Genomic DNA, 25,499 nt, shown 5'->3' with positions numbered 1-25,499 from the left:
TGAGTTTGAAGAAGTGTTTTAAAAGACGTGACTCAATCTGCCATTTTATCTCCTCAGGCAGCTCGTTCAGTGTTGAGGGGCCCTCATGGCAGGAGCACGATCTCTCCTTTTGATTTGAGTCTCGACTTTGGAATGACCAGAGGGCCCTTCATGAGGTTGATCTGAGGTTGCTATAGATGGCTCAAAAGGGATCAGCATTTCTGAATGTAATTCAGGGCTAGTCCCAGACAAGCTTTAGAAGTGATCAGTAAAAAGTCTTCAAATCAATTCTAAAACAGATAGGGAGGTGAGGCCACGCAAGGATAGGACTGATGTAATGTGATCTCTTAAAACCAGTAAGAAGGGGGTTACCATCTTTCATTTCTGTGTGAGATATTTCCATTAGTGGGCTGGTAGACAACCAGGAGTAAAACAAATTAAAAGAGTGGGATGTCTCCATTAACAATTATCACCTAGCAGATGTGATAAAAGTTCTGATTTGCACATTGAAGTACCACAGAAATTGAAAAGTATGCTTGAGTTAGACAGTCCACTTTTATCAGCACCAACGACCTGGCTAATACTAAAAACATTCCCAGTTAAATTATGTCAACAACCCTTTGATTGACACTGACCACAGATGTCAGTATATTCATGAAACTGACAGAAATATGTGGTAACAACAGAGAATTGAATCTCTGTACAACACTGTGGCATAAAGGTTAAAGTTTAGCTTATGCCAGTCCTTACCCCATGGCCAACCAGTTAGAGGTTTGTGCAGACCTGCATCCACAAATACATTCTCACCTGCCTTAAACAACATCTTCCAGACTATTAAGCTATTTCAACATATAGTGCAGCCAGAGGCTACTTTGCCAGTAATACAGCTCTACAAGAGTGCTCTCAGTGTACAAACATTTTACCAGCAGAGTTATAGCTCTGACCTTCTTGCAGTGGTGCAGTTAGAGCAGCACTGTAGTGTAGTGGTGAGAGCTGTTATCACATAGAAAGGAAAGTCCCACAATGACTGTACCTCTACATTATGAATAGGCTGTAGTGCTCTTTTTCCTTTGTTAATGTATTCAGTCAGAATGTGAAGGCTGCCTGATCAATGTCAGCTACTCTTAAGTCATCAGTGAGTTAATGTCTGTAGGTGAGTGGTTAAAGCAGCGCTTTCTGTCTTACATTTAAATTAACATTGATGATATTTGATCCAATAAAAGACATGAAATCGAGAGAGAGAAAGACATGTTCTATTTTCACCTATACCCTGATGAATTCATGGTGAATGACAAATAAAATCACCATAGGTATGAAAAAATAAGGCCTGAGTAGATCTTTCCTCATATTTGTGACCATCTTGATTTAGTTTAAGGAATTAGAAGACAAATCTTAATTATTATTGTCAATATGTCTTTTGCTTTTCTCATTTAAAAAAAAAACGATGAACATTGTAGTTCAGTTTATTTCTGACATGTAAAATAAAAATAAAAATAGAAAAGAGACAAAAAAATAAAACATTTATTTTAGTTTTTTATTTAGTTAGTTAGAAATTCAATTGTATATCAAATGAAATGTGGTACCTCAGCTGTTCAAGCTTAAAAAAGAATAACGAAGAGAACAAAAGTGATGACAAGAAAGGAGGTGATACAACATAAGGTGTGTTCACGTGATGAGCTTCATACAGGAGTGCAAGATCTCAAGGCCATGAAGTTCTCGGAGTTTGTTTATATGTCTGCAATTGATAAAAAACAGTACACAAGGAAAGTGTCAGTCATGAGTTGGTTGTCCTTCAGATGAAACTAGACTTGTGAGAATGTGTTAGCTTGGAAACTAAAGATCAGCACGTTCACAGCAGAGCTCTGTGTGGCCGTCAGGCAAAGCAAACGTGTTCCTACGAACAAAGACATTTGTTTGTTGCTGCCATCTTCTATCATTAAGGATGATTCCACACAACAATCACTCTCTCATAACCAGAGGGGCTTCAGTATTCAGAAAATTGCCAACAAATCTATTGTTCAGTCAAGCATGTGATCATCACTTATTTAGTGTTCTTACCTTGAAGTGTGGAAATTATTGTGTTCATGTTCAGACTAAATAAACAAATGCAAATCCAGAACAGTTCTCCGTTTGTTTTCAAGAAAGTAAAAAAATAAGACTGCTGGATTTCTTTTTGATATCAATTAAATAAAAGTACATTGTTGTTATCTGGGCTATTTGACTCTTGGTTTGACAAAAGAAGCACTTTAAGGAAAACAGCTGTGAAATGAAACTGGCACATTTACTGACAAAACAACATTCTGTGAAAATTGTGGTCAGATAAAAAGATAGCCAAGAAATGAATAGTCAGCTGTAGTTTTGAGTTGTATCCAAACCGCGGCAATTTTCATGTAAACATTTTTGTTTGACTAAACAATACAGCTAATAAAAAATCAAATGGCCAAATCTAAAGCAAGACTTGAAACCTTTGACCAATATAATGGCGTCAAAAGCAGTTTCCCTGCCACACTCCGTACCATAACTATTTCTTGTTCTCTACCGCTTATTAAAAAGTAAGGTTCAGGATATGTTGGCCATGAGCCTATCCATCATGATTAAGCAGTTAACGAAGTGCAACCATTAGGACACCGTGGTAGTGTTAAAGCTAATGCAACACATTAATGCTGTGAGTCAATCATCACTTGCACAAGATCACTCTGCAGCAGTTCAATTGAAGATTGTTTGAAGGAAAAAAGTAAAGAAACTAAAATATAATGACAAATATGATAAACATAAAGGGTTCATTAAGAAATAAAGAAATGGTTTTCATACCAAATAAATCATTAGTCCTATATTTGAGATGCAAATACTGAACGGACAACCTAAAAAAGAATTGATTATCTTTAGTCAACATGTGCTAAACGTCATAGATTTGCCTTGTGTGTTACCAATATCTCTAACCAAAGCTATAATGTTGCATCACCATATCTACCCTAATGTCAGTGTGGAATTTTATCTGGTCTATTAGTTCTCCTTCAGGCTAGTTTGGTAGATGTAATCAACAGCATGTGGTTTATAGAGTGAGGTGAGAGGGCACCTGGGCTCAGAGCGACACAGCTTCCCAAGAGCGATGGCTGCATTTTGCCTCACAGCTGTCCTCTTAGCGTCCCCTGCAGCGTGGCGAAGAAGTAGCGGCACAATATCAGTGCCCAGCAGATTGCTGGCAATTCCCTCCAACTCAAGACAATGAGCCAGGCACAGGGCTGCGTTTCCTGTTACCATCTCATCACAGCTGGAACCCAGCACACGACGCAAAATTGACAGTTCTATGTTGAACGATAAATGAAAAGCAAATATGAAGGGAAAGATCTATCTGCAGATAAACTGAACCAGGCACACACATGTATACAGTATGCATACACACATAGCAACAAACAGAAATGCACTCATACACACTCACACACACATTTAGTTTGCATATTAGGTCAATTCCCAATTTGTTATGCAGTGATGAAAGTTTTTGTCAAAGTAGTGCCAGTATGTCAATCATTTCTCACTTTTATCAGACTTCAACAGCTCCTCCCGAGCCAACTGACTGGCAGCAGTACACACTGTCAGAGTCTTAATGGCATACTTAGTAGCAGCCTGCCCGGTTCCCTGAGAAGACAGACACAAAAATAATAACTACATGAAATGACTAGAACATGTGACTATGAATTAGAATGTAATGTAAACACTCAGGGTCAGGCAAAAAGAAAAAAGAGTGGTGAAGTCAGTCACATGTGAAGAGTACAAACAGTTTTCCCCAATCACTGAATCTATACAAAGGGCTGATGTATTCACGAAAACTTGGCTGTACATGCAGTGTTGCACCTTTAGTAGCCAACGCATGGTCCGAACCACACCCCCCTCAATAACATGCAGGACAGCCTCCGAGGACTGAGGGAGGACAGTGCTCAGCACACCTGCGGCTCTCTGGAAGACAAAGAAGAATAGAGGCAAAACAACAGGAGGAAACTATAAGAAGTTATCAAAGAAAATGAACAAATGGGAAGACAGAGAAATAGACAGGATATCACAGGATTAAGAGAACATTTTAATGGGAGAAATCGTAAAAAGGGTGAGAGTGTTAACTGCAAACACATTTAGATGAACAACACATCATGGTGACCCTGATAAAGAGAAGATAGTTGAAAGAAAAAGTGAAGATACAAAGTGTTAAAAAGAATTAGAAAAATGTACTGAGCGGGTGTCTGCTTTGTGTTCAGACAGGACCTGTTGAAGGACACAGAGCTATTGCATGGAGAAAATTAAGGACAGAGTTTAGTGACTTCTCAAAAGAAGCCATTTCAGAAAATGAAGAGTACACTAAATTAGTCTTTAAAGGATACAAATGAGTAATTTGAGAGTCTTTACATTTTGAAGGTCAAGAGTACATAGCCAAATGAATAAATTGGTAAAAAAGTGGTTGTGGGTTTTTGATAAACTTGTATTATTACATATGTCTTTTAAGAATAAAACCAACAACAAGGTAAATTATATAGATAATAAGAATATAAAACAAACAATGTTAGTAACGTCCCAAATATTTTATCTAAGGACAACAGAGGCAGGAGGCCAAAAAAAATACCACCCTAAATTTGTAAGGCAGGCAGCTCAGGTGATAATGTTGCTATATGTCTGTTATATTACAGCAAAGGGAACTGTCTGCTAACGTATGAGTTGCAGCTTTTTTCAGGCTAACAATTTGATGTGATCTTCTTCTGCTCCCTAGTGGCCTAAAATTGATTAATGCTCTTTTTAAAGTTCAAAATGTGAACTTTAAAAAGAAGTATGTTCACTTTACCATGTTTTTCAAACAATAATATATGTCCCTGGCCTGTCTAATGAAAACATTCATGAGTAAGTCCATCCTCTCTGTCTTTTGCCTGCTCCACTTTTCAGAAAATGTGGTCCCAACAGGACGTTTGGAGATGTTCCCTTCATGACATCACAAAGGGCAGTAACCCTTTCCCCAGGTGGATGACACTCACAGTTATGTATGTCTAAGCAATAGGGCATGAAGCAAGAAAGCCCAAGCCACCCAAGTCTTTCTAGAGGGGTATGGTCAAACTCAGCTCATTTGCATTTAAAGCTACAGACTCAGAAACAGCCTTTTCTGAGCAGGGCTGAAATAGAGGGGTTCAAAGGCATGATCAAATACAGGTTTGGACTGGTTTTTCAGGAAGAAACTTCACAGACATGTTTGGGGAGCTCTGAGACTTACTTAAACTTGTTGAAAAGGAGTATCATATGTGAACTTTCAAATCTTCAAGAAATGTTTATATTATTACTAAATGTTTCACCAGAGGGTGTCAAGCAAGGGCCTCCCGAGAATTTTCTTACACTCATATGTGCATGCTCGGAAAAAAAGAAAGAAATTGATCAACCTTAATGTATAAAAGTGAAAGAAAAAAAACTGGAACAGAAATAATATGAACATTGGGGTCACTACTGACAAGGGGCTAAGGGCTACCAAAAACTAATATTAAGATGTGATAAGAACAGAAGGTGGGAAATGTCAGGACATGACAAGAAAAGATCAGAGCAGAGAAAAACATTGAGGAAATAAAAAACAGGATGTTGACACCAGGTGGCAAGGAAGAAAAATGCCAGCCAGGCACAAAGTAAGCATTAAAATAGAATTAAGAGACAGGTAGGCAGAGGAGAGGGACTCTACAGGCTTTTCTTAGGCAGTCTGAAATTGCTATAACAGCCATTAACACAGACAGCAGCACCTGGAGCTGGAGTTTCAATCAAATGTAATGACACCTATACAAGATGCAATGAATACTGAGGATTGCAACCAGCATTTGGGGCATATTGCCAGTGAGTTCACATGCCCTTAAAAAGGCTGACGGTATATTCAAGACAAATATCTTAAGTGTTTTCTCCTTGCTTAAAAAATGGTGACTCATGGATGCAACTTTTTTTTTTTAAATAGCCAGAATACATTTTCTGAAAGAACCTTCAACAACCGGGGAAAAAAAAGTATTTCTACTTTTCAAAACTTTCTTGGTCAAACATAAAAAGCTAAGTGGGAGTTCTGATGAAGTCAAACTGCTAAACAGCCTCACGCTTGATGCCTTCAATCTTTTAGATTTTTTTTTATCAATCCTCCTGAGTACTGTAGTGCAGTGTTCAAGTAATGTTCACTCACTGTTATAACTCCTCCATCACTATCCTGCAGCAAGCCCAGACAGCAGTCACAGAGTGAAACAGCATGATCCTACAGAAAGGGGACAAAAAAGGCCAAACCAATTTTCACATACATTTCACCTCTGATTAGGTGACTGATTAGGTCACACCCGATTCACACAGATACCCCTCCCTCTGCTGACCCATTCCAATGGCTTCTTTTTTCCTCTTCTTTTACAATGCAGTATTTTTTAATCTTCGGGATTTCAATGGTAAGGGGGACATTTACCTTATAGAAGATACAGTATCATCATGTCAAAATTAGTAGTGCCAACTATAAAGATAACAAAGGTATATATCTATAAAGATAACAGAGGCATATATATATAGTTAACAGAGGTAAAAACAAAATATATTTAAGCACATCAATTTATGACTGAAATTCAATATTAGTATCACAAATAAAAAATCACACATCAGCGGCTTTACCTGAAGGGCTGGAGAGGTGACATTGGACAAGTTGATGATCAAACCAAGCAGAGGGTAAAGCACCTCTTTGTATTCACATACAATGCTCTGCTTCTGCAAAAGCATAAAGTACGATTAAAAACCAGCGTAACATCTTCGTAAGATCCCTGACAGATTATTTCTATTATTTCTTTTTGTTTTACTATATCCTTGTTTCATCCATGATGTTTTATTTGTTTTACTGTTAACTTTAGCTAATCTTTGTCTCGATTGTTTCTATTTTCTCTGTTAATTGGATGATTGCGGCACTGTTGTTTTATTTTTCAAGCTTTTAATAGGATTTTGTTGTTGTGTATTTGACTGTTGGGATTTTTTCTTTTTTCTGTAAAGCACTTTGTGACGTTGGTTTTGATAAGTGCTTTATAAATAAACTTTATTATTATTATTATATAAAGGCGTCTCATAATCGCAGTGCTTCTGAATGTCACTAAAAGAACGTTTGTTTTTCTATGCAAAGGAACCAGTTTGTAAGGATACTAACAATAGCATCCAGAAAAGCTTTCCAACACTCTGGATTGAGAGCAAAATTGCGATGGATGACATCATCTCTAGCCAGATGGTCAACAGTGGATATCAGGGATGGAAGGACATGCCGACTCGATGGGCTGACGTTTTTCTGAAAAGTAAACATATGAAAATAAGCAAGACACACGTTTTAACACACATGAATACGAGTGTATAGCAAATATTTAGCAAAGTTCAGTACTGTATATCAACATGAGTCAATGCATCTTTAAATCTTACCAGTATTGTTGTAAATGGCAAGATAACAGAGTCTGTTAACACACTCCTGAGCTGTTTGTGAAATCTGTAAGAGAACATAAAAACATTTCTACATACGTGTATACAGACATACTATGTGTGTAAAGTATTCGTTTTTTTTAATGCATAAATATGAACAGTGGCTGTAGGTAGTTATTAAATCAAATCTGATCCTGAGCTGAGGGTTTTCACTGATCATCTGCGTTGCATTCAAAAGAGTAGTGAAAAAGCACTGATTGTCAAATCTCCAAAGAGTCTCACTTATCCACATTGAATGCTGTAAAGGGCAGACAGATTCACTGTGAAACAGAACAGCACATTCAAGTTGATTTGACTTCTGCCTTAAAAGCAGAAATGTGGAATAAAATATTAATCAGGATGAGTATTACTTTAATTTCATATGGATAATATCAACATTGACCAAGCTGAGCTTCTACAAATAATCGGAAACCTCTCCAGGATATAACATGTTTTTGTTGAGTAACTCTCTTTGAGTTCAGGACAAGAAAAAATGGATCCCTCCATTTCACTGCTTGACATTTTGACTTATATCCTGCTGTGTTCAACAGCCTAAGTTGTTTCTTTCATGTCTATTTTCATGAGGCACCAGAGAGGGAAACAGGTTGAGAATGGCCTTTTGCCTTCAAGTGACATTAACACTTGGATCACACATATTGAATTATGAAAGATGTCACACTTTCCATTCCTCATGGGACCCCTCCTGACGTGATGTGAAGACGGGTTTTAAAGTGCTTTTAATATATATGGTTATGATGTATGGGAGGATAATTGACTGCTTTGTGGGTCATATTCTGAACCCTGCACAGTATCTGAATTAGTTATTTCCTCTTGCAATAAAAGTATTCATTTCTCGTATGTGAGGAGAATAAGTCTGGAGTTTTGGGTGAGCTATGTATCAGTAATACTTGTTTTCAACTGCAAACTTTTCCAGAATATGGACTGCTGTGTTCTCTTCCTGCCGCTTTGGCTCTGCAATGCACTTCATGAGGTTCCTCGCCAACCTATTGATCCAGATTAAGAGTAGTGTGAGGAGAAGAAGAAAAAAGAGATGGTAACAGAAGAAAAAGAGAGAGAGAGAAAAACACAAAAATAATGAATATCATCAAGGTATAAGTGAATATGTTGTGTACCAAAATAATGATGTTGTCCACCTTTGGACCAATACATTAGATAACAATGCCAAAAGGAACAGTTTTCTGAAAATCCATTTAGCTGCAGCTCAGATATAATCAGACCTACATGTAATTTGAAGTCACCTGGGCCACTTGGTGTCATTTTTAAACTAGGTCCCAGAGCAATGATACACAACATTTTTGAAATCTCATTAAATGGCCATGGCAATTGGATTGAAAATTACAAAAATATAGCTAAGGGCTGACCACAGATTTCACAAAGATTGGATTGTGAAATGCTTCATTATTACTCTGATGAGGTGTGTCTGATGACAAAATGAAGGAGTGTCTTACGAGAAAATATTTAGGTTGTCAATAGCCAAACGTCTGCCGTGTGGTTTCTCTGAGAACATATACAGCAATGCCAAGCATTCCAGCCGGACTGCAACATGCTCTGATGTAACCAAGTCAACGATGGACTGTCTGGTGACCGGGCATGTCATCAACAGCTTTTGGTTTTCATCTGAAAACAACAGAAACATGAACAGAGAATGAGTTTGACGTATACAGTGCCCTTTTGTCTCATATGAAACTATCCTGTCTGTAAACATGAAATAAACAGTATGTGTGCTGGAACATGGCTTGTTCGACACAGAGAAAAATAAAGAAGTGCTATTCAATTCCAAACACGACATACCATTTCCATAACAAATAACTCTCCATAACTTCAGAACAGAAGCACACAACTCCTGGTGGTCTGGACCCTTTGTTTCCTGTAACAGGCAGCTGTGGAAATCAACAAGGCATTGATCTTAGTGTTTCTCTTTTTTAATTAATGTGCAAATCAAACAGAAATATTATTGAAATAAATAATTACTTTTAATAGTAAACATGTTACAGTATGCCGCTGAAAATGAGTATCACATCTTATTCTTTTATGCACTGTTTTTTTAAACCTTGATAAATTTTATATGGAGGAGGAGTGCCCTCAACTTTATTCTCTAGAACATTTTCCAAGTTTTACTCTTCAAATAAATAATTTGGTCTGGTTCCCCGGTTGGCCTAGCGGTACCCATACACAGAGGCGGTTGTCCTTAAAAGGGTTATGGTCTGACCTGTGGCTCCTTACCCACTCTCTCTCTCTCCTACCAGTTTCTGACTCTATCCACTGTCCTGTTCCAAAAAAGCTAAATAAAAGCCCCCAATATTTTTATTTTTTATTTTTTATAATTTAAGAATTGAGTCCTTCTATGGTAGTGCCAAGAGGGCATGAACTCAGCATGTTCCTTAAGATTGGGATCAGGACAGGCAACAAAGCACTGGCCCTCTTTACTACAGGGCTCATATTTATTCCAGTTGGCTGTTTCTGGCTGACAGCAATATCTTATCTCTTTCCATCATGCTTGGACCGCAATTTCTTGGCACTGTCTACTTTCGGGACACTGTGTTCTAACTTGAATAATGAAAGCGCTAACAACGGACAAAGTAGGATGTATGTGACAGAAAAAGGCCTCTTTGTGGGATAGGACGCAGGACTTTGGCTTGTTTCAGGGCTCATCTCAATCTTCAGAGTGATCATCTTTTCTTCTTTGGGCTATCACACTAACAAACAGTGAGAGATGGAAGGGGGGAGAGAGGGGGAGGAGGAGGGATGATCTCTCTAGTTTAGACGATCATTGTCTCTGTATTCCCGTCTCTGGGTCCATCTGTCAGTGCAACACAGAGAGCTGACAGCTACCTCTCCATCCGGTATTCTTACCTCCTCACCATGTCATTGCTGATGATACTGAAGCCGTTGTTGAGTCTGAAAAGGGTCTGGTCTGTACCTGTTGGAAGAAAACAGCACATAGTGTAAGAGGATAGAAGACTGTATACAGTATATATATCACTTGAAACACAACATCTCTCACTTTTAGTTTAGCTTGTATTGTTCACTGGTTTACAAGGCCAAGTGAGACAAGAATAAATAGAATATGTTAAGAGAGTAAGGTAGTGTACAGTGAGGAATGGTCCCACAAACAGTGAGTTTGAGTAAACAAAACGTAGAGCAGAGCAGTGAGGGAGTACTTTTAGAGGAGAACGCTTGAAATGCCAGGTCTGCTGCGATCCTGCTGCGTGAGTTGTGCGTTTTGCCCTTTTCCATTGAATGGCACTGCGAGACAGGCTTTAAATCATATGACAGTAGACTTGTATTCATCTCAATGAAGAAAATTGAGAGAATGGAAAATAAATGTTTCCCATAATGCAATGGGCATGAAATGTAACAGAATATGTAGTTGTAGAGAAAGTGATACAAGTTAATAGAAGCATAAAGAGCTAGCACTATGCTGATTAAAGTTTCACTCTAGTATTCCTTCATGCTTGGGTGTATTGTCACAGCTACTGAAGCAACACCATAGCTAGATGAGAGTTACAATGGGGAAGAGCATATCAGAATGTCTTGTGTCCTACCTGCAATAAAAATAGTTACTGCTTAGAGTGCCATTAACCTTGATGAATTGTAAAACAAGAATAATATACAAAAGCTGCAGTTACTGCCTGTGGCAATATCTAAAAAAAAAATAGTTACTAAATTATCTGTCTGCAGTTTCAAAGTCATTCTTTCGGTCAAAAAACTTAAAAATATATCCACAGCTGTCAGAGGGGGATCAACGACCTGGGGGAGAGTCATGTCGGTGAAGGTTCTCAGTCATCCAGGTCATGGTGATTTAAAGTTTAATCCAAAAGGCCTTTCAGATCAAACTTAAAATAACCTGGGGGAGAGCAACTGCTTTCTGTGCATAGTGGAGCCTTTTTTTAACAGCAGAGGACATGCTAAACAAATATCAGTCACTTTTTCTATCTGATGACATCCTTATCAAATGAGTGGATGGGTTGGAACATTTCTTGCCCAACAACTTTACAAGCACATTCATTTATTTTTTATTTTTTTTTAGATGAGATTAAATTAGAGCCATGAGGGCATTTTCCAGTACAGCATGTGTTTGGTCGCCGCCTTTTCAACCCCCTCTTAAACAACAAGCATTGTGCTAGATAGAAGACAGATACGTCAAGTAGAAATGGGAAGCAGAAATGTTATACATTTGTCCCGGCGTGTTGCAGTCAGGGATAGTCCAGGTTTGTGATTGAAACTGTGTGGACCCATGCTCTTAGAAAAGTTCTTCATTTTCTATTTTTTCCTGATCAGGGAAATGTCCAGGAATTCTTAATGCCCTGACAAGAGCTTTCTCTTAATTATATATAAGCCATATAATTCTGAGGATCCTGTCAACCAAAATGACCTCAGGCTAGGCTTGTCATAAATGTACAACACAAGACCAGCTACCACCATTCACTAGCTACATACTCTGACAGAATTGAGTGCAGGTGTGTCTCTGAGCGGACACCTGCTATCACAGGTGTTTCATTAAATTGCTCCTGAGACTGCTCCAGAGGGCTTAATAGTGTTTGCAACCATCCAATAACAACCCCCCTCTGTATATGTTTCCAAAAACCTGATAGAAGTCATATTGTCTACACAACCTTGTACATATAATAAAGGCTATTACAATATCTTAATATCAGTGATTTCATTTCAGGAGACTGTAACTTTTTATAATATCACTTGAATGATGGAAGAGCTGACACTGCTGGCTTAGAAAAGCCCACTCAGCAGTTCAGTAACCAAATTACAATGACATTTATACATCAAGGGAATGTCTTATGCTGCTAATAGAGATGATCATAATCACAAATCACATAGTACAGTCACTTGAGGTTTCACTCATCGCCAGGCATTGAAAGCTAGAATGAAACTTGCCGATATGGATCTGATAACAGAATACACATGCATGGATAGCTCTGCACAGCAAGTTTCAGACAATTTTTTAAGGGTTATCTTACAGTGTTATGTAGTGTTTTGAGATATAGACCTACACTCATTGGATCACCAGGCAGCCCTGACACAGTGTCTCTCTTACAGGGTAAATTTACTGCATGTATTGGAAATGTGTTCAGTGTGACAAGCAAAAGGAGCATGAGGAGAATCAGTGATGGACTGTTCAGAGTCCCCCTTCTTGTGAGTACTTGAGTACTACTTCCCTGGCCTCCTCCTGACTAAAGGGTGTTTGAGCTTTTGTAACGGACAAGAGGGGAACACGTGAAACAGGTTTTCATAGGAAAGAGTGAGGACAAGGAGATTAGAGGATACAGACATTTCTGTGTGTAGTTTCTCCCAAAAGACCACTCACAGTCACTGACTGCCTGTGACAGAATGTCCAGTCCTCCACAATAGTAGAAGGGCATTTGGCCAGGCTTTGACAGCTTCTCCAGCAGCTGGTGCACTGTTGTTGCCTTCCCCTCTCCCTTGTCAAACTCTTGCATTGCCTTTAACTCCTGACTCTCTTTTTCCTCTACCAAGTTGACCTGCATCAGGAGTTCTGTAGAGAGAGAGAGAGAAAGCAATTTTTCCATAGCAGTAACAGTGATGTCACCGTCACAGTAATGAGAGAACTTAAAAGTTTCTTCTAGTGCAACAGCTGTTAAGGAGGTAGAGATACAGTAGAGGTATGGTGCCCATGAATGCTACGTTACAAATTTCAACATTTGTGTATATATGGATGAATGACACAAAGTAAAGAAACGTGAAGCTAATCTAAAAACAATTCAACCGTTTAACAAAGTTTTAAAGATCAGTTTAACTTATGCCTTAAATGGCAGAGCCACTGTCACAAATGAAGAAACAATAACATGGAATTATGATCAAGATGTATGTGATCTAAAATATAGAATGAATGGGCACTAACAATAAGGGCACTAATTAAGAAATGACTTATATGTGTTTATAGCTTTCTAACCAAAAAAAAAAATGAGTCATTACCTTTAGCCATTTTATCCTTCCCCGGTTCTATCTCCTCTATCTTTTCAAAGCAGTTTCTTGACTGAAAGAGAGTAATATTGGGTTCATTATGGGATGTGCATCACTTTCTTCTGGTCCATTTTTATTACGGTTCTTGCGCCTCCAAAAGACCACAATGATCAGTGTGTGTTATGAAGAAAACACACCTTGCATTAAGCAAAGTACTGCAAGGTTTTCTACCAGATACTGATACTAACTTTCCAGCAATCAGGGAAACAATTAAGCCTCTGTATTCATTTTAAAATAGATGATTAAAGTGTGTTAATATTACTTTGACATTACCATTATAATTATAATCAAGGGTAGAATGAGTCTTTACAGTCTTCTGTCACACTGAATTGCTATTTTGTACTTTTTGCAGACAATGTTCAGATCTAAAAATATAGGCAGAGTGTGACTGACAGTGTTATTTGTGTAAATCTTTTGTGTATATGTGTATGTCTTGGTGTGTATGGTGAGGGGTGGGGGGGCAGAAAATGTTTGGGAACCATTGGCCGGCCTCATCGTCTTTATGTGGACAAAACAGCTCTGTCAGCATGAGACACAGCGCCACGCGGAGTAAAGGGTGCAGGCGGCTTTTCTCCTCAGTCAGACGCAAACCTAAAGCAAACTGAACGGAGCAAGAAATATCATAAGCGCTTTATGCTTTATGAATTACACCCTGAGACGGCGCAGATAGTGAATCCGGCTAAGAGTCTACAAAATGGTTTGTGAGGCTAGGACTACTTTAATGTGTCACGCTTATACAACCCTCAAGATAAAGCTATGTCTCTGCTATATTTTGATGAGACACCAAGTGTGGATGCAGGAGCAATGTGTAAAGAATGTGGATGCAGGAGCAATGTGTAAAGAATGTGGTGTTATTAGCTGAAATGAAAGGCAATCATACTCACCTCATTATAATTCTTCAATGCTAGATATGCTTTCCCCATGAGTAGGTAAGCCTTTATGCACTTCTCATTACACTGGTAGAGGCAAAATTATCATGGGAGAGTATCAGTTAAAGCACTTCATCAGTAGCGCATCTACATAATTATGATTCAATGTTTGTGAATTGATAACACCAGCACAGTTAGAGAGAGATTTCAGAGACATACACTCCAGGAAGCTCAGACCAGAGGAGGAACAGATGTTCAATCGGGTATATTTGTCATCCAAAACTAGACGTTATCTTTTTTTAAGTAAACTCCAAACACATACTCAACTGGGAAGAACAAAGATAATTTCATTTTTTTTGTCTGTTTTTAAACAGTGTTGACTTCAGGGATCATTCCTTCTACATGTTACATGACCAGTCTACTGTATCTGTATGTGTTCATGCTGTGAGTGAGGAGCAGGGTAGCACCAAAAATATCTCCACTGGGGTCAAAGGCTCACAATGCCTCTGATGACTACATGACAAATGATGTAGGAAATGACAGACCTCTGTTCCCATCCAGACCTTACCTTCAGAGCCCATTCACAGTCACTGACGGCCTCCTCATGCTTTCCCAGCTTCATGTAGGTCTGAATAGATTAAAACATAAAACACAAGATAACTGGACATAAATAACAGATTTAAATAAACCTAGAAAGCCAAGGTAAAGAATGGAGTGGTGTAAAAGTGCTTGGTTATTTAAATACCACAGAATCTTTGTGGAGAAACATATTGACTTTATAATCATCTTAAAAGCATGTAAAGTCACACTGAGGTTTAAATCCTTAACTCTATTTTACAGTTTAGAGTTTAGAAGGATGAAGTCAAAGACACTGAAAAAAACACAACATGTGTCTTAATTATAAAACATCTAAATGTGAATAACATAAGTTAAAAATATTCACCTGTGCTCTGTTGGTGTACAATGGCTGCATATCCCGTAGCTCCTCTAAGCCATCACTGTAATACTTCAGAGCAGTTTCATAGTCTCCGAGAGCAAAAGCTTCATTCCCCCTGTCTTTGAGGGCTGCAGTGACAGATACAGCGACAGATACAGCACAACATTTTTAAATGGACGTAATGGTAGCCCACTGTGCAGCAATTAAAGAAAAAACCTCTTTTTAACTTTGAATAAGACATTTAAGAAACATGGAATCACATACCAGTTGCCTTTTTCTCTCTTTCGATCCTTCTCACACTCCTCTCTTCAGCATCCTTCTCCATGATCTTCATGAAATTCTCTGGTTGAAAAATAGAACACTCTTAAGCAAAAGTGCTTCAATCAAAGCAGGACCTGTTACGATATTTGTAAGCATGCAATACTGATGCAAAAGAACACGTCAAAGGTTTTTAAAAAGGTTGTTCTTATCAAAGTTTTAAATAAGCAAAAAAAACAAATATCAGTATACAAAACTGAGGTCGAGCTCAGAAAAAAAGCTTTATTAAACTAGGTTTTAAAGGTCGTGTCTAATGAATGCAAAAACCCCACAGGGTTCTTTCTGTGCAGGATTTTTAATACAAAACAAATGTTCAACCAAAGACAGGACCAGTATTGCTCAGTGTCCAGTGTAATAAATATCAGTGGGAGTAATATAAAAAAACTGTTTTGCTGTCTCCAAAGCCTCAAGCATTACATTTCTTCTCTTCTGCATTTTGTGAATTGAATGTTTGATGTCTCAACTTGAATATTAGTAGTTTCACACACAGAGGTGTAAGAGGTTCACGTATTTGCAGCTTCACAGCCTTCTCACCAGGACATAGACAGCTTAGTAATGGAGTCAACTTTGACAGCCTTATTAAACTTCCGCCAACTTTGTGGACAAAAATAGTTGTTGGACAAAAAATAAAAAAGTGACGGTGTGTCTGAATGGTCTCAGCAGACAAGTGACAGATAGCACAAAAAATAGCCAACCTTGTGACAAAAGTTGCCATATGTGCTTTTAAACTACACAAGGACACAACTCATACCTCTCTTTCTAGTATAGTGCATGGTGAGTCATCTGCCTGCCAAACAAGCACAGTTGATTAAAACATCCCCTTACGCCTCAGGAAAATGTCATGTCTGCACCTAGCTTAAGTGTGGCCTCATAATAATGAGGAAAATAAATGTTAAAGGAACCTACTGTATAATAGACTGTGAACAAAGACTGGTTGACATGTAACATGAGCTGGAGTGCTCCATGGTGAAGGATGTCATAAACAACTTCTGCTGAAACAGCAGTTTTGATAGGAGCATTATAGGCAGGCATATCATTTTGCAAAAAACATTTGCCACGTAAAGCTTCATCAACATACAGTATTCATAGCTATTTTATTTGGTTAAATATTTACTGTCATCTGGGTATATCTTAGGAAAAATCTAAATGTGGAGAGAATATTTATTATTGTATTTTTCAGAGAGAACTTTCATGGCATGTATAATTAGGCGATATAGGTCTGCTTGAACAACCTTGATTTGCTTACCTGGACTTTCATTGTGCACACTCTGTGAAACAAAAAGAAGAACTATTAAGACAATGTAAAAAATAAGATTAAAAAAAAATTACAGTTAAAACCAACATACACTGACTTATTCTTTCTAACCTGACAGAACTGGTAAAACTAGGCCTGATCATAAACGGGTATTGGTTATACATGTGCTGCATGTCATGTTGGAGGAACAGGGACATTAAGAGAGAAAAGAGACAACACAGTCAAAGAGAAACAAAACAAAAACATAGAGAAAGTGAACAAAAATACTGAGACAGGAAGAGTGGGCAGAAGTAGTACAACTGTGACTTTGTGTGCATGTCTTTACCGAGGAAGGCTGGGGAGGTGGGTTTGTGTTAATTGTAGTCTTGTTGACTTTTGTCCTGCAGCCGGGCTGATCCAAAGCAGCAATGAAGCTATCAGCTTTACCCATTGCTTTGTGCTGGACTTCAACATCAGAGGAATCCAGATCCTTTACTAGCTCATCTGAAAGAAATACAAACGTATTCTGTTTAAATCCTTCACTCATACATTCATCATTAATGAAATCACACATGTTGTCAATTGTACATGTGATACTTGTTGATTTGGACACAACAAGGTTATGTACATGGCATTCCTATATTGTTATATTTTTACCCATTGACAGATGCTCAAACATTCAATTTGGCTTTGCACAAATCGAAAGTAACAATTCATACAGTGTGAACATACAACATGTTTAAAACCCTTCTTTAACAGTATCGTTTGAAGCGTTTGAAGCATAAAAAATTACAGGTACAAACAAGCATATATGTTTTTACACAAATAAGATACTTGTTACAATGGTAAGTGGTAACTCAGACAGTGAATTGCTTACAGGACATGAGAAAGATACGTCAAAAGAGTCCATTTACGTGTCGTTTGAACATAGCCCTATTACCTCTCACCTGTCCGCTTAGTAAGCACACTACCATCGATGACGTTATTTCTGCTCGCCTTGACACACTTCTGGCTATTTAAACTGTAAGCTAATGATTTTCGAGTAATACAGTGGTTGAAAGGTATTTTACTTACTTATTGTGTCAACATTCTTCAAAAATATTTCGATGTCTTCAAGTTTCTCCATCTTGCTTTTGTCCATGTGAGTCTCAGCGTATTATTTATGCAGTTATATGGTTTATTTATTTGACGCTCAAGGTTTTCCTACTGAGTATGAGCGTTAGGTTGCCATAGTGACGTGATGCATTTAAGGCCACTCGTAAACTCCTTTATTAGCCTCAAATCGACACAAAATAGTTAGGGTACTACTCTGTTTGAAATAATTAAATGATAGTTAACCTACCTCTAGTTGCACATAAAGAACGAGGAACAATGATTGACATTGTTATTAAAAAAAATAATACTATAATGAAGCGCCATTCCCGTGGAAAAATAATCGTAATATAGCCTAGGCTATTGTAACTTTCGGCTTCTAGCCCACCTCTTTCTTGTTTGTGTTCTTGTGATTTTTTGTTGTCAAAAATATGTGACTTTCCGCTTACTTATACACTTGCACGTGTCACAGAAATACAAAATTCTCTGCCTCTACCTGAAAGCTCATGAAAGCTCATGGAGGCTTACATAGCCTACCTGAATGTCGGTGGTCGGTTTGTTTCCTCACTGCAAAAAACCATAGCCTAATTGTCAAATTGTAGGCTATTTCCTGTAACGAATCCAACTAAATCATTTAGGATCTGCCATTACTGTTTGATTTATAATTTAATTTATGCAATTACATGCTTTGGGAACCCATTTTCTTTATGCATAAATTATGTGTGTGTTGTGGATTCAATACAGTGGTCGTGTGATTGCTCCTCAACTTTTTCATGAACCTGATTTTAGAGCATCTTCCATCTTGAATTCCTGCCATCCTTATGGTCGGCAAAAGATCAACACTGCCTCCTGGTGGTTTTAGTCACACTCAGCTATGCAAAAACGTGTTCTCAACTCAGCTGATTCTCATTAAAAAAGAAATGTAATGTTGCCATGACTTTAGGGCACAGTAAGTGAATAACCATTTTCATAAAACTGTCCACACATACCTACAGTTACAAAGAATTAAATAAAGTTAGACTTCCAAGCAAGGAAGGAGTTGAGCAGAGGCTTACTGCAAGGCATTTCAGTTGGCATTACAGTATTTCAGATTTTAATTATTATTACGAGAACATGAAGATGGATAAAGATTGTTTATGACAGACATCTAGACATTGCAGTTATTTATTCCACAAAATGTTGTAACCCAGCAGCGACAGTCTGCATTGGAAAGTGAGGAGCATTGATTGATTGTCAGCCACACACAATTCTTATAAAGTCAGTCATGCATGCAGTAGTGAATTATATTGTATGCAGAGAGTTGCACATGTCTGCAGAGTGTTCTGTGCTCATAGCTCACTCTCAGATCTTTTATTGAACTAAAAAAAAGTTGCAAGCCAGCCTTTAATGAAAGCTGCCAATGGGTTAAGTGGGCATGTGGTAATATGATGTCAAAAACATGTTGTTGCAAGACAATATTTAGGACCAATGCCATAAAAACATGCATGAGTTATCTCAAGTATAATTAAGAAATACACCAAGTTTTATAATATTACATAGGAGTATTTTTTTAAATCTTTACCAATCCTTTAAAAGCCTAAAGTTCTGTTCAATACATGCAACAAGAGAAGACAAAACTTTAGTCTTTCAAATCATAAACTCAATAGCTGTTTTTATTTTGTTTTAGCACATATAACATGATTGACTGAGTAAAAATAAGTATATGGGGAATATCTTCAATTAAAGTTGTGTTCAGCTGGAAGAAGATAGCAGGCATTGTATCATGGAGACACACACCACACAGCAGGACATTAACATTGGATATCCTCACTTGCTATATCTGGACTTCATCATTAGTTCTGAGAAAAGAAAGAGAGCATTGACTTTATCCCTCTGGTGTCTCTGTTGACTGCTCGATCCCATTCAAACGCAACCACAGACAAAAAGACTCTTTATCTTCTTTAGCACAAAGCAAATGAGGATAAAAACATTCCACAGACACATCTCTAGCCCCATAATTTTAATCTTGACTTGTTGAAGTATTACGTTTTAGTATTACATCAATGATTTGTATCAATAATATATTTTTTTCTTTTTTAACTACCCTGCCTACAAAACATCTTACACATTCCCCTGTGAGGCTTTTAAAGTCTCAAAATAGGAAACTGGAGAGCTTTCTAGGACCAGGGTCTCAAAAGGTCAAGAGATCAGAGACAGACCCTGAGACAGAACTTAACAATAAAATGTCTGATTAACATCTATTCAGACATACATTCAAAAAAGCTAACCAGTTTGTTTGGTTTGAAGCCACACAGTGAGTATGGAGTTATCGTTGTGATGGCTTACTGTACAGACTGGGGCTTTTCTATGGCCAGACTCCAACTGCTGTGGATGTTAGAGTGTTGGATGCCACAGTGTCGTGTCTCTGAGGCTGACAGATACAAAAAGAACAGTGCTCTCTTTGAGTAAATTCTTTTCCTATTATCTGCCGAAAGGCCATTGACTATTTCTCATAACTCCACTTTCTCATTTGGGGCTATCTAAGAGCATGAACCCCACTTCAAAAAACATCATGGGCTTAAAAAATGTATTCTAGTAAGGTTATCAAAGCAAACATTTAGAGCCAGTAGAGAGAAAAAAACAGCAGTTTTTATTATGTGGCTTGATAAACGAATGTTATACACAATAAAAAAAAATAGCCAACTTCTGAACTTCTGCATTTTAGACAGTTGTTTTTCGAGAACTACTGATGCCAATTTGAAGTGCCGGTATTGTTACATTGACGTTGATAGATAAAAAAAAAAAAGGTGACATTGTTAATATAATAGTACTTCTCTGAATTTCAAACTAACTTCCTTTACAAGGGCAAAAGTCAAAGAAAGCCGACGTGACTAAACACATGTCCAATTTAAAAACTGCATGGATTTGTATTTGTATCATTTTAAGACAACATGGGGCCGATGGATTTATCATCTCAGAGGGGTTTTTTTCTCAGTGGAAACATAACAGGATGTTAAGCATGAGAAACAGGAAATTAAACTTCGTATGTAGGTCAACCACTAGAATGCTCAACATTTTGGTTTGTGTGTGGTAAACTGTTTTTTTTGGGTTTTTTTTTTTGTGTCAACAAGCAAATCTTCACCTTAACTGGGTTACTAACCCAAGTATTAGAATAATTGGCATTGATTTCCAGCCCACCTCAATACTGTAAAAATATACAGTGTTTCAAAAGAAATCAAAATGAAACAAGGATGTTGTTGAACACCGTGTGAGGGGTCATGTTCAGGTACGTTACCATCAGCAAAAGAAACAGGCAGATGCAAAGTTTCCCAGAAGTGAAAATACTAAAAAAAAAAATTAAAAAGCTTTGTCTTAGAAAGGGGACGATTTTAGCGGCTATTTGATTTGTTTCCCTCCATTTTCATTTTACATTAGCTAATAAAGTTAAGGTTATAAAAGATGTCAAAACAGCCCTGAGTTCCTTTCATCATTACTGTGTAGATAAAGGTTTTACACCCCTCTTAGATCCCACCCATGAGGAATAAAAGGGTTGGGGTTGTCAGTCCCAGCACCCATTGGATCCAGACTTCAGCCCAAAAAGAATAACTCCTACCACATCAGCGGAGACAGAGAGCCAGCATGGAAGGAGGCCAGGCGCCTTTGGTTCCATCCTACATGGGATGGTCAATCTTTAACACTTTTTTCTGTTGTTGCCCTCTGGGGATTGCTGCCATTATCTACTCCAACAAGGTAACTTTAAACAAGCATCACATTTGGTTTTCCTCCTTTCAGCTGCTCCCTGCTTTTGAAATGCCGTCAAAATAAAAAAAAGGGCAGAATTTTTTTTGTGTGCTTTCCAGTACTGCACATTTAGTAAATTCCTCTCTTTTATTATCAAGAAAGCAGATTTCAAGTTATCTGAAACTTATTCTAATTTTTGCTTTTTGTAGGCAAACACTGCTAATAGTCTTGGACAATCATCAGAAGCCATGGATGCATCAAGAACAGCCAAGGTGCTAAATATCCTGGCACTTGTCTTTGGAATCATCTTCACCATCATTTTCATCATTTTCGAAATCAACAAGCCGAAACATCACTGAAGGTCCATGACGTGTTGAATCCCAGCAAAGGCTTTTAATGATGAGCTTTCCCTTCCTCCAAACATATGCTGACTAAATAGAAACATATGCCTGTCTGTTTGCATACATGTTGTACACATGTGTACTTGCCAATGCCAAATGCCAATAAGACTCTGAGTCATGTTACTGCAATGCGATGATTGTACTGAAATAATTCCAAAAACATGTATGATCCGTCAGAGTAAAATATGTTTGCTACACAAAGAAAATGTGTGTTGTTGTTATTAACAAATAAAACATGGTTGTTTTTTGTGATCACTGACGACAAGAATTAAATCAATTTAAAATTACATGCTCAAATGCTCATGATGCGACACAATACCCACCTTAAGTCAAACTTCATGGATTTTTTAAGTTTGGCCTTTTTCATTTGACAAAACAATCGTGATGATGAGACTGAGCTGAGGTAAGTCATACAATGATCTAAAAATCATGAAATCAGGCTGTAATATAGTATATATCTGAAATTCAAAATTTCTCAGAACTAACAAGTGACTTTATTTAAAATATACAAGGTTTTTTGTGGGGGGGGGGGGTGTCACAAAGGGCAGCAATATAGTAAATTGACATTTGATTTCTCAAATGTATTAAAAAAATTTCATTTCAACATGCACACTAATGTAGAGGTATGAACATCTCTATATTTGTTTACCTAGTTTGCACTTCTCCATTGTTTCAGAGGTTTTCTCTCTCAAATGTTTTTCAAGTTGTGAGAAAAGAGATGTTTCTTGATGCTTCTTTTGTAGCTCTTCAACTTCCTGCTCCCAGCAAGACAAAGAGAAAATCAACAAAAAGACACACACAAGGTAGTTCTGGTTGCTCCCACAACTTGTACACTGTCAAATCTTGCAGTAAGACAAAAACAAAAATAATGGCAGTAGACTCGAGTTAACCAATCTTGAACAAATGATCATAGTAAGGGAAGATATTGTGTCCTTACATGTTCATATAGCTCTCCTCTGCTCGGTTTGTGAAGCCTGTGAAGCAGTGCAGCAGCTTGAGAGTCAGAGAGAGGTTTCTTAAAGTCTCCTGACAAGGCTCCTTGGTGCTGAAACAACACATTCAAATAGTCATCCTGACCAGAGGGAGGCACACCCAGTCTGGCTTGGAACAGCTCCCCAAGACAAGCCTGCAGCATCTGTGGAATAAATGTAACAAATCTACAACATTTAAATTAATGGCTTGACGGTAAAAGACACCCAACCAATGGCACAATACTTCTGGAATTTCAAAGTTTGGTTTTTATTTAATCCAAATCTGAAATGAAAACTACGTTCACGACCACTGAACATTGTATGAACTGTCACTTTACCTTGAAGAAAAGCCTCTGAAAGTGAGGACTGGAGTCATAGGTCATGTTTATGACTTTGATGTGGCACAGACAGTGGAGCAGCAGCAGAGAGAAGCCACCAACTGACTGGAGCCTCTGTCTGCGGACAAAGAGCGTCTCCTCTGCCTCCTGTCAACAGAGCGATCATTCACACGCATTTCAGAGTTATTCTCAGCGACACATTACAGCTGGAGAAACACATAGACAAGCATATTATACTGATGAAAATAAAGCTTGGCCTTTTATTGGATTCTTAGGTTCTACATTTTTATTTTGTATCACCTGGAATATTAACTGTAGATGTTAAAAGGATGTACTTTTTTGCTTTGCCTAAAATCTGCTGCTTATAACCTCCTTTAAGGGAATCTAAAACAGCTAAATCCATCCAACAAAAAAGAACTAGCTAACCTCCAGGAAACCTTTAGGTTGTAGTCGATGTGGTTTACAGATTTGAGGGGTCTTTTGGACTGACTCCGTTCCTCTGTGAGCACAGGACGGATGAGCAGACAAGGACGAGCCTTTTGCTTCAACTGAACAAGATGTTATCTAAAGCTTTTCTGCTGAGACTGTTCACTGAACCGCACCATCGGCATTAACGAGGGCTTTGGAAAGATGTTAATAGTAGATGTATACAGCAAGCTGCTGCTGCGCTGTGGCCTGAACAGTCAATGATCAGAAAGTTTGGTTGGAGTGAAGGTTGTTTTCTGAATGCTGCTTGATGGTCGACTCTTCTCTCCTTTCTGCTTCACTGTTTACTATTCCCTCATCTTTTACTTTTCAGTTTTTGCACAAAAATTGTCAATCAAGACTTTTTTTGTACCAATTACATGCAAATCACAACCTCAACAATATGTCACTGTGATTTATTTTATGCCTAAATACCTCTTATTATTTACAAACTAAACTGTACTTTACTGAGACTTTTTTATTTTATTCTATATATCCTCCCTTTTCTTTCTTTCATTTTCACTCTTTCAGCAGCCATTAAAAAGAAAAAATCAAAGAGGACATGTTTACAAATGGCCAAGACTTTTATTTTGGTAAATTTTACTTATTCATTTTCACCTTCTCCTTGTTTTTCCATAGATGTAAAAATGTATCACATTCCTATAAGTGTTTATGTACCCAGGTTTGTCCCTTGTGATTCATATAACAATGAACTCAAAGACACAACAAAATAGATTAAAAAGTACAATTATAAAACTCAGTCTGCTGTGAAGCAGGTTATGTTTCATTTTCACCATCTTCAGCTCAACCTGTCAACAAGCGTGAGTGAATCATTTGAGCTGCAGGCAAGCGACTCAAGTATTGCCGGGGGGAGGGGGTTCATCCAGCCAGCATACTTTAAGGTTCTACTCAATAGGCTGTGTTGTCACTTTAGTTAGTCTTGATGTAAGTAGACCATTTTTGCTTTAATTGTAAGTGAATCTGTAGTAATACCAATCTAATAGCAATACATTTGATACCAACACCAAACACTGTGCAACTGTACGTGTGTTGAAAAATATAAATTAAGAGTCAATTTACACCAAACATGACTCTAAGTTTACCTGATAAAAGAAGGAATTTCTGAAGGCGTTGTTGACGTAGTTGTTGTTTGGGAGACTGGCTGCTATCTGGAGAGAAATGGTTGAAGTCTGTTGGAAAAGAGAAAAACAACCTAAGCTTGTTTTTATTACAAAGACCTACTGCAGGTCAGCACAAGTTCAAAATGAGAACAAATAAGTATGAATTAAAATCACAAATAAGAATTCATATTATATAAAGGTCAGTCTAAAGCCCCGGGCCTCTTACATTGCAGCCAAGTGTTTGGTCTTTTAGAGATACAGGGATGGTTAGAAGATATCCAGTATGTCAGGCTGCACAGAGGCTCACAAAAAATTAAAATATGAATCATAGCCCGGGGCCACGTCACTCAAAGCCTCAAAACAGTAAGAGCAATTTATTTAAAAAAAAAAAAAAAAAACACAAGCAGCAGGATTCAAGTGAGAAAGAAATTTTGGCACCAACCAAGTTTAAATCATTCAATGTGTGGATCAGGAATAGTCCGTGTTGGTAGACAAGATACTCTCTTGGGTTAAGCAGTGACAAATCCAGAGGGACCAGCTCTCCTTCACATTCCCACTGAGCTTCAAGG

The 25,499-nt window shown here is 37.8% G+C and overlaps 2 protein-coding genes and 1 long non-coding RNA gene across 5 annotated transcripts in view; 1 reads left to right on the top strand and 2 right to left on the bottom strand.

Moving 5' to 3' along the window:
* Positions 1-1,499: 1,499 nt before the first annotated feature.
* On the bottom strand, positions 1,500-18,051 carry ttc12 (tetratricopeptide repeat domain 12). Of its 3 annotated transcripts, none has more exons than XM_061046590.1 (21): positions 17,897-18,051; positions 17,169-17,326; positions 16,835-16,856; positions 15,535-15,612; positions 15,277-15,398; positions 14,902-14,961; positions 14,349-14,420; positions 13,417-13,477; positions 12,788-12,976; positions 10,318-10,384; positions 9,256-9,344; positions 8,913-9,081; positions 8,352-8,447; positions 7,408-7,471; positions 7,145-7,279; positions 6,625-6,717; positions 6,158-6,226; positions 3,832-3,933; positions 3,516-3,615; positions 3,056-3,284; positions 1,500-1,714 (listed from the first exon to the last, which is right to left on the bottom strand). In XM_061046590.1, exons 1-21 carry the CDS (start codon positions 17,961-17,963, stop codon positions 1,645-1,647), a joined length of 2,112 nt encoding a protein of 703 aa, XP_060902573.1. In that variant the 5' UTR covers positions 17,964-18,051; the 3' UTR covers positions 1,500-1,644. The 3 variants fall into 3 exon arrangements, with proteins under 3 accessions (XP_060902573.1, XP_060902574.1, XP_060902572.1); XM_061046591.1 differs by lacking the exon at positions 1,500-1,714 and adding an exon at positions 16,340-16,375 and having other exon boundaries at positions 2,739-3,284; XM_061046589.1 differs by lacking the exon at positions 1,500-1,714 and having other exon boundaries at positions 2,739-3,284.
* Positions 18,052-21,486: 3,435 nt separating this feature from the next.
* Positions 21,487-25,499, bottom strand: part of si:dkey-103g5.4 (uncharacterized) — a 23,456-nt gene continuing 19,443 nt past the window's right edge. The window contains exons 26-30 of the mRNA XM_061046588.1: positions 25,373-25,499; positions 24,913-24,999; positions 23,345-23,491; positions 22,973-23,170; positions 21,487-22,790 (exon numbers count right to left, since the gene is read on the bottom strand). The exon at positions 25,373-25,499 is cut by the window's right edge and continues 25 nt beyond it. Coding sequence (XP_060902571.1) covers positions 22,671-22,790; positions 22,973-23,170; positions 23,345-23,491; positions 24,913-24,999; positions 25,373-25,499 — 679 coding nt within the window. The 3' untranslated portion in view covers positions 21,487-22,670. The remainder of the gene's footprint in view (positions 22,791-22,972; positions 23,171-23,344; positions 23,492-24,912; positions 25,000-25,372) is intronic.
* On the top strand, positions 22,733-23,494 carry LOC132980441 (uncharacterized). The gene is made up of 2 exons (XR_009674177.1): positions 22,733-22,838; positions 23,352-23,494. It is a non-coding gene; the product is annotated as an uncharacterized LOC132980441 (long non-coding RNA).

Source organism: Labrus mixtus, chromosome 9 (genome assembly GCF_963584025.1).
Source record: "Labrus mixtus chromosome 9, fLabMix1.1, whole genome shotgun sequence".
In the NCBI taxonomy this organism is placed as follows: Eukaryota; Metazoa; Chordata; class Actinopteri; order Labriformes; family Labridae; genus Labrus; species Labrus mixtus.
The sequence above is the reverse complement of the archived record's forward strand: the minus strand, read 5'-3'. Positions and strand labels throughout refer to the sequence as shown.

Coding starts and splice junctions, on each gene's coding strand:
- ttc12 (XM_061046589.1), bottom strand. CDS start 17,963: ATGGACAAAAGCAAGATGGAGAAACTTGAAGACATCGAAATATTTTTG. Junction 16,857..17,168: donor CACCTCCCCAGCCTTCCTCG/GTAAAGACATGC, acceptor TTTGTTTCACAG/AGTGTGCACAATGAAAGTCC. Junction 7,280..7,407: donor TGCCATTTACAACAATACTG/GTAAGATTTAAA, acceptor TTTACTTTTCAG/AAAAACGTCAGCCCATCGAG.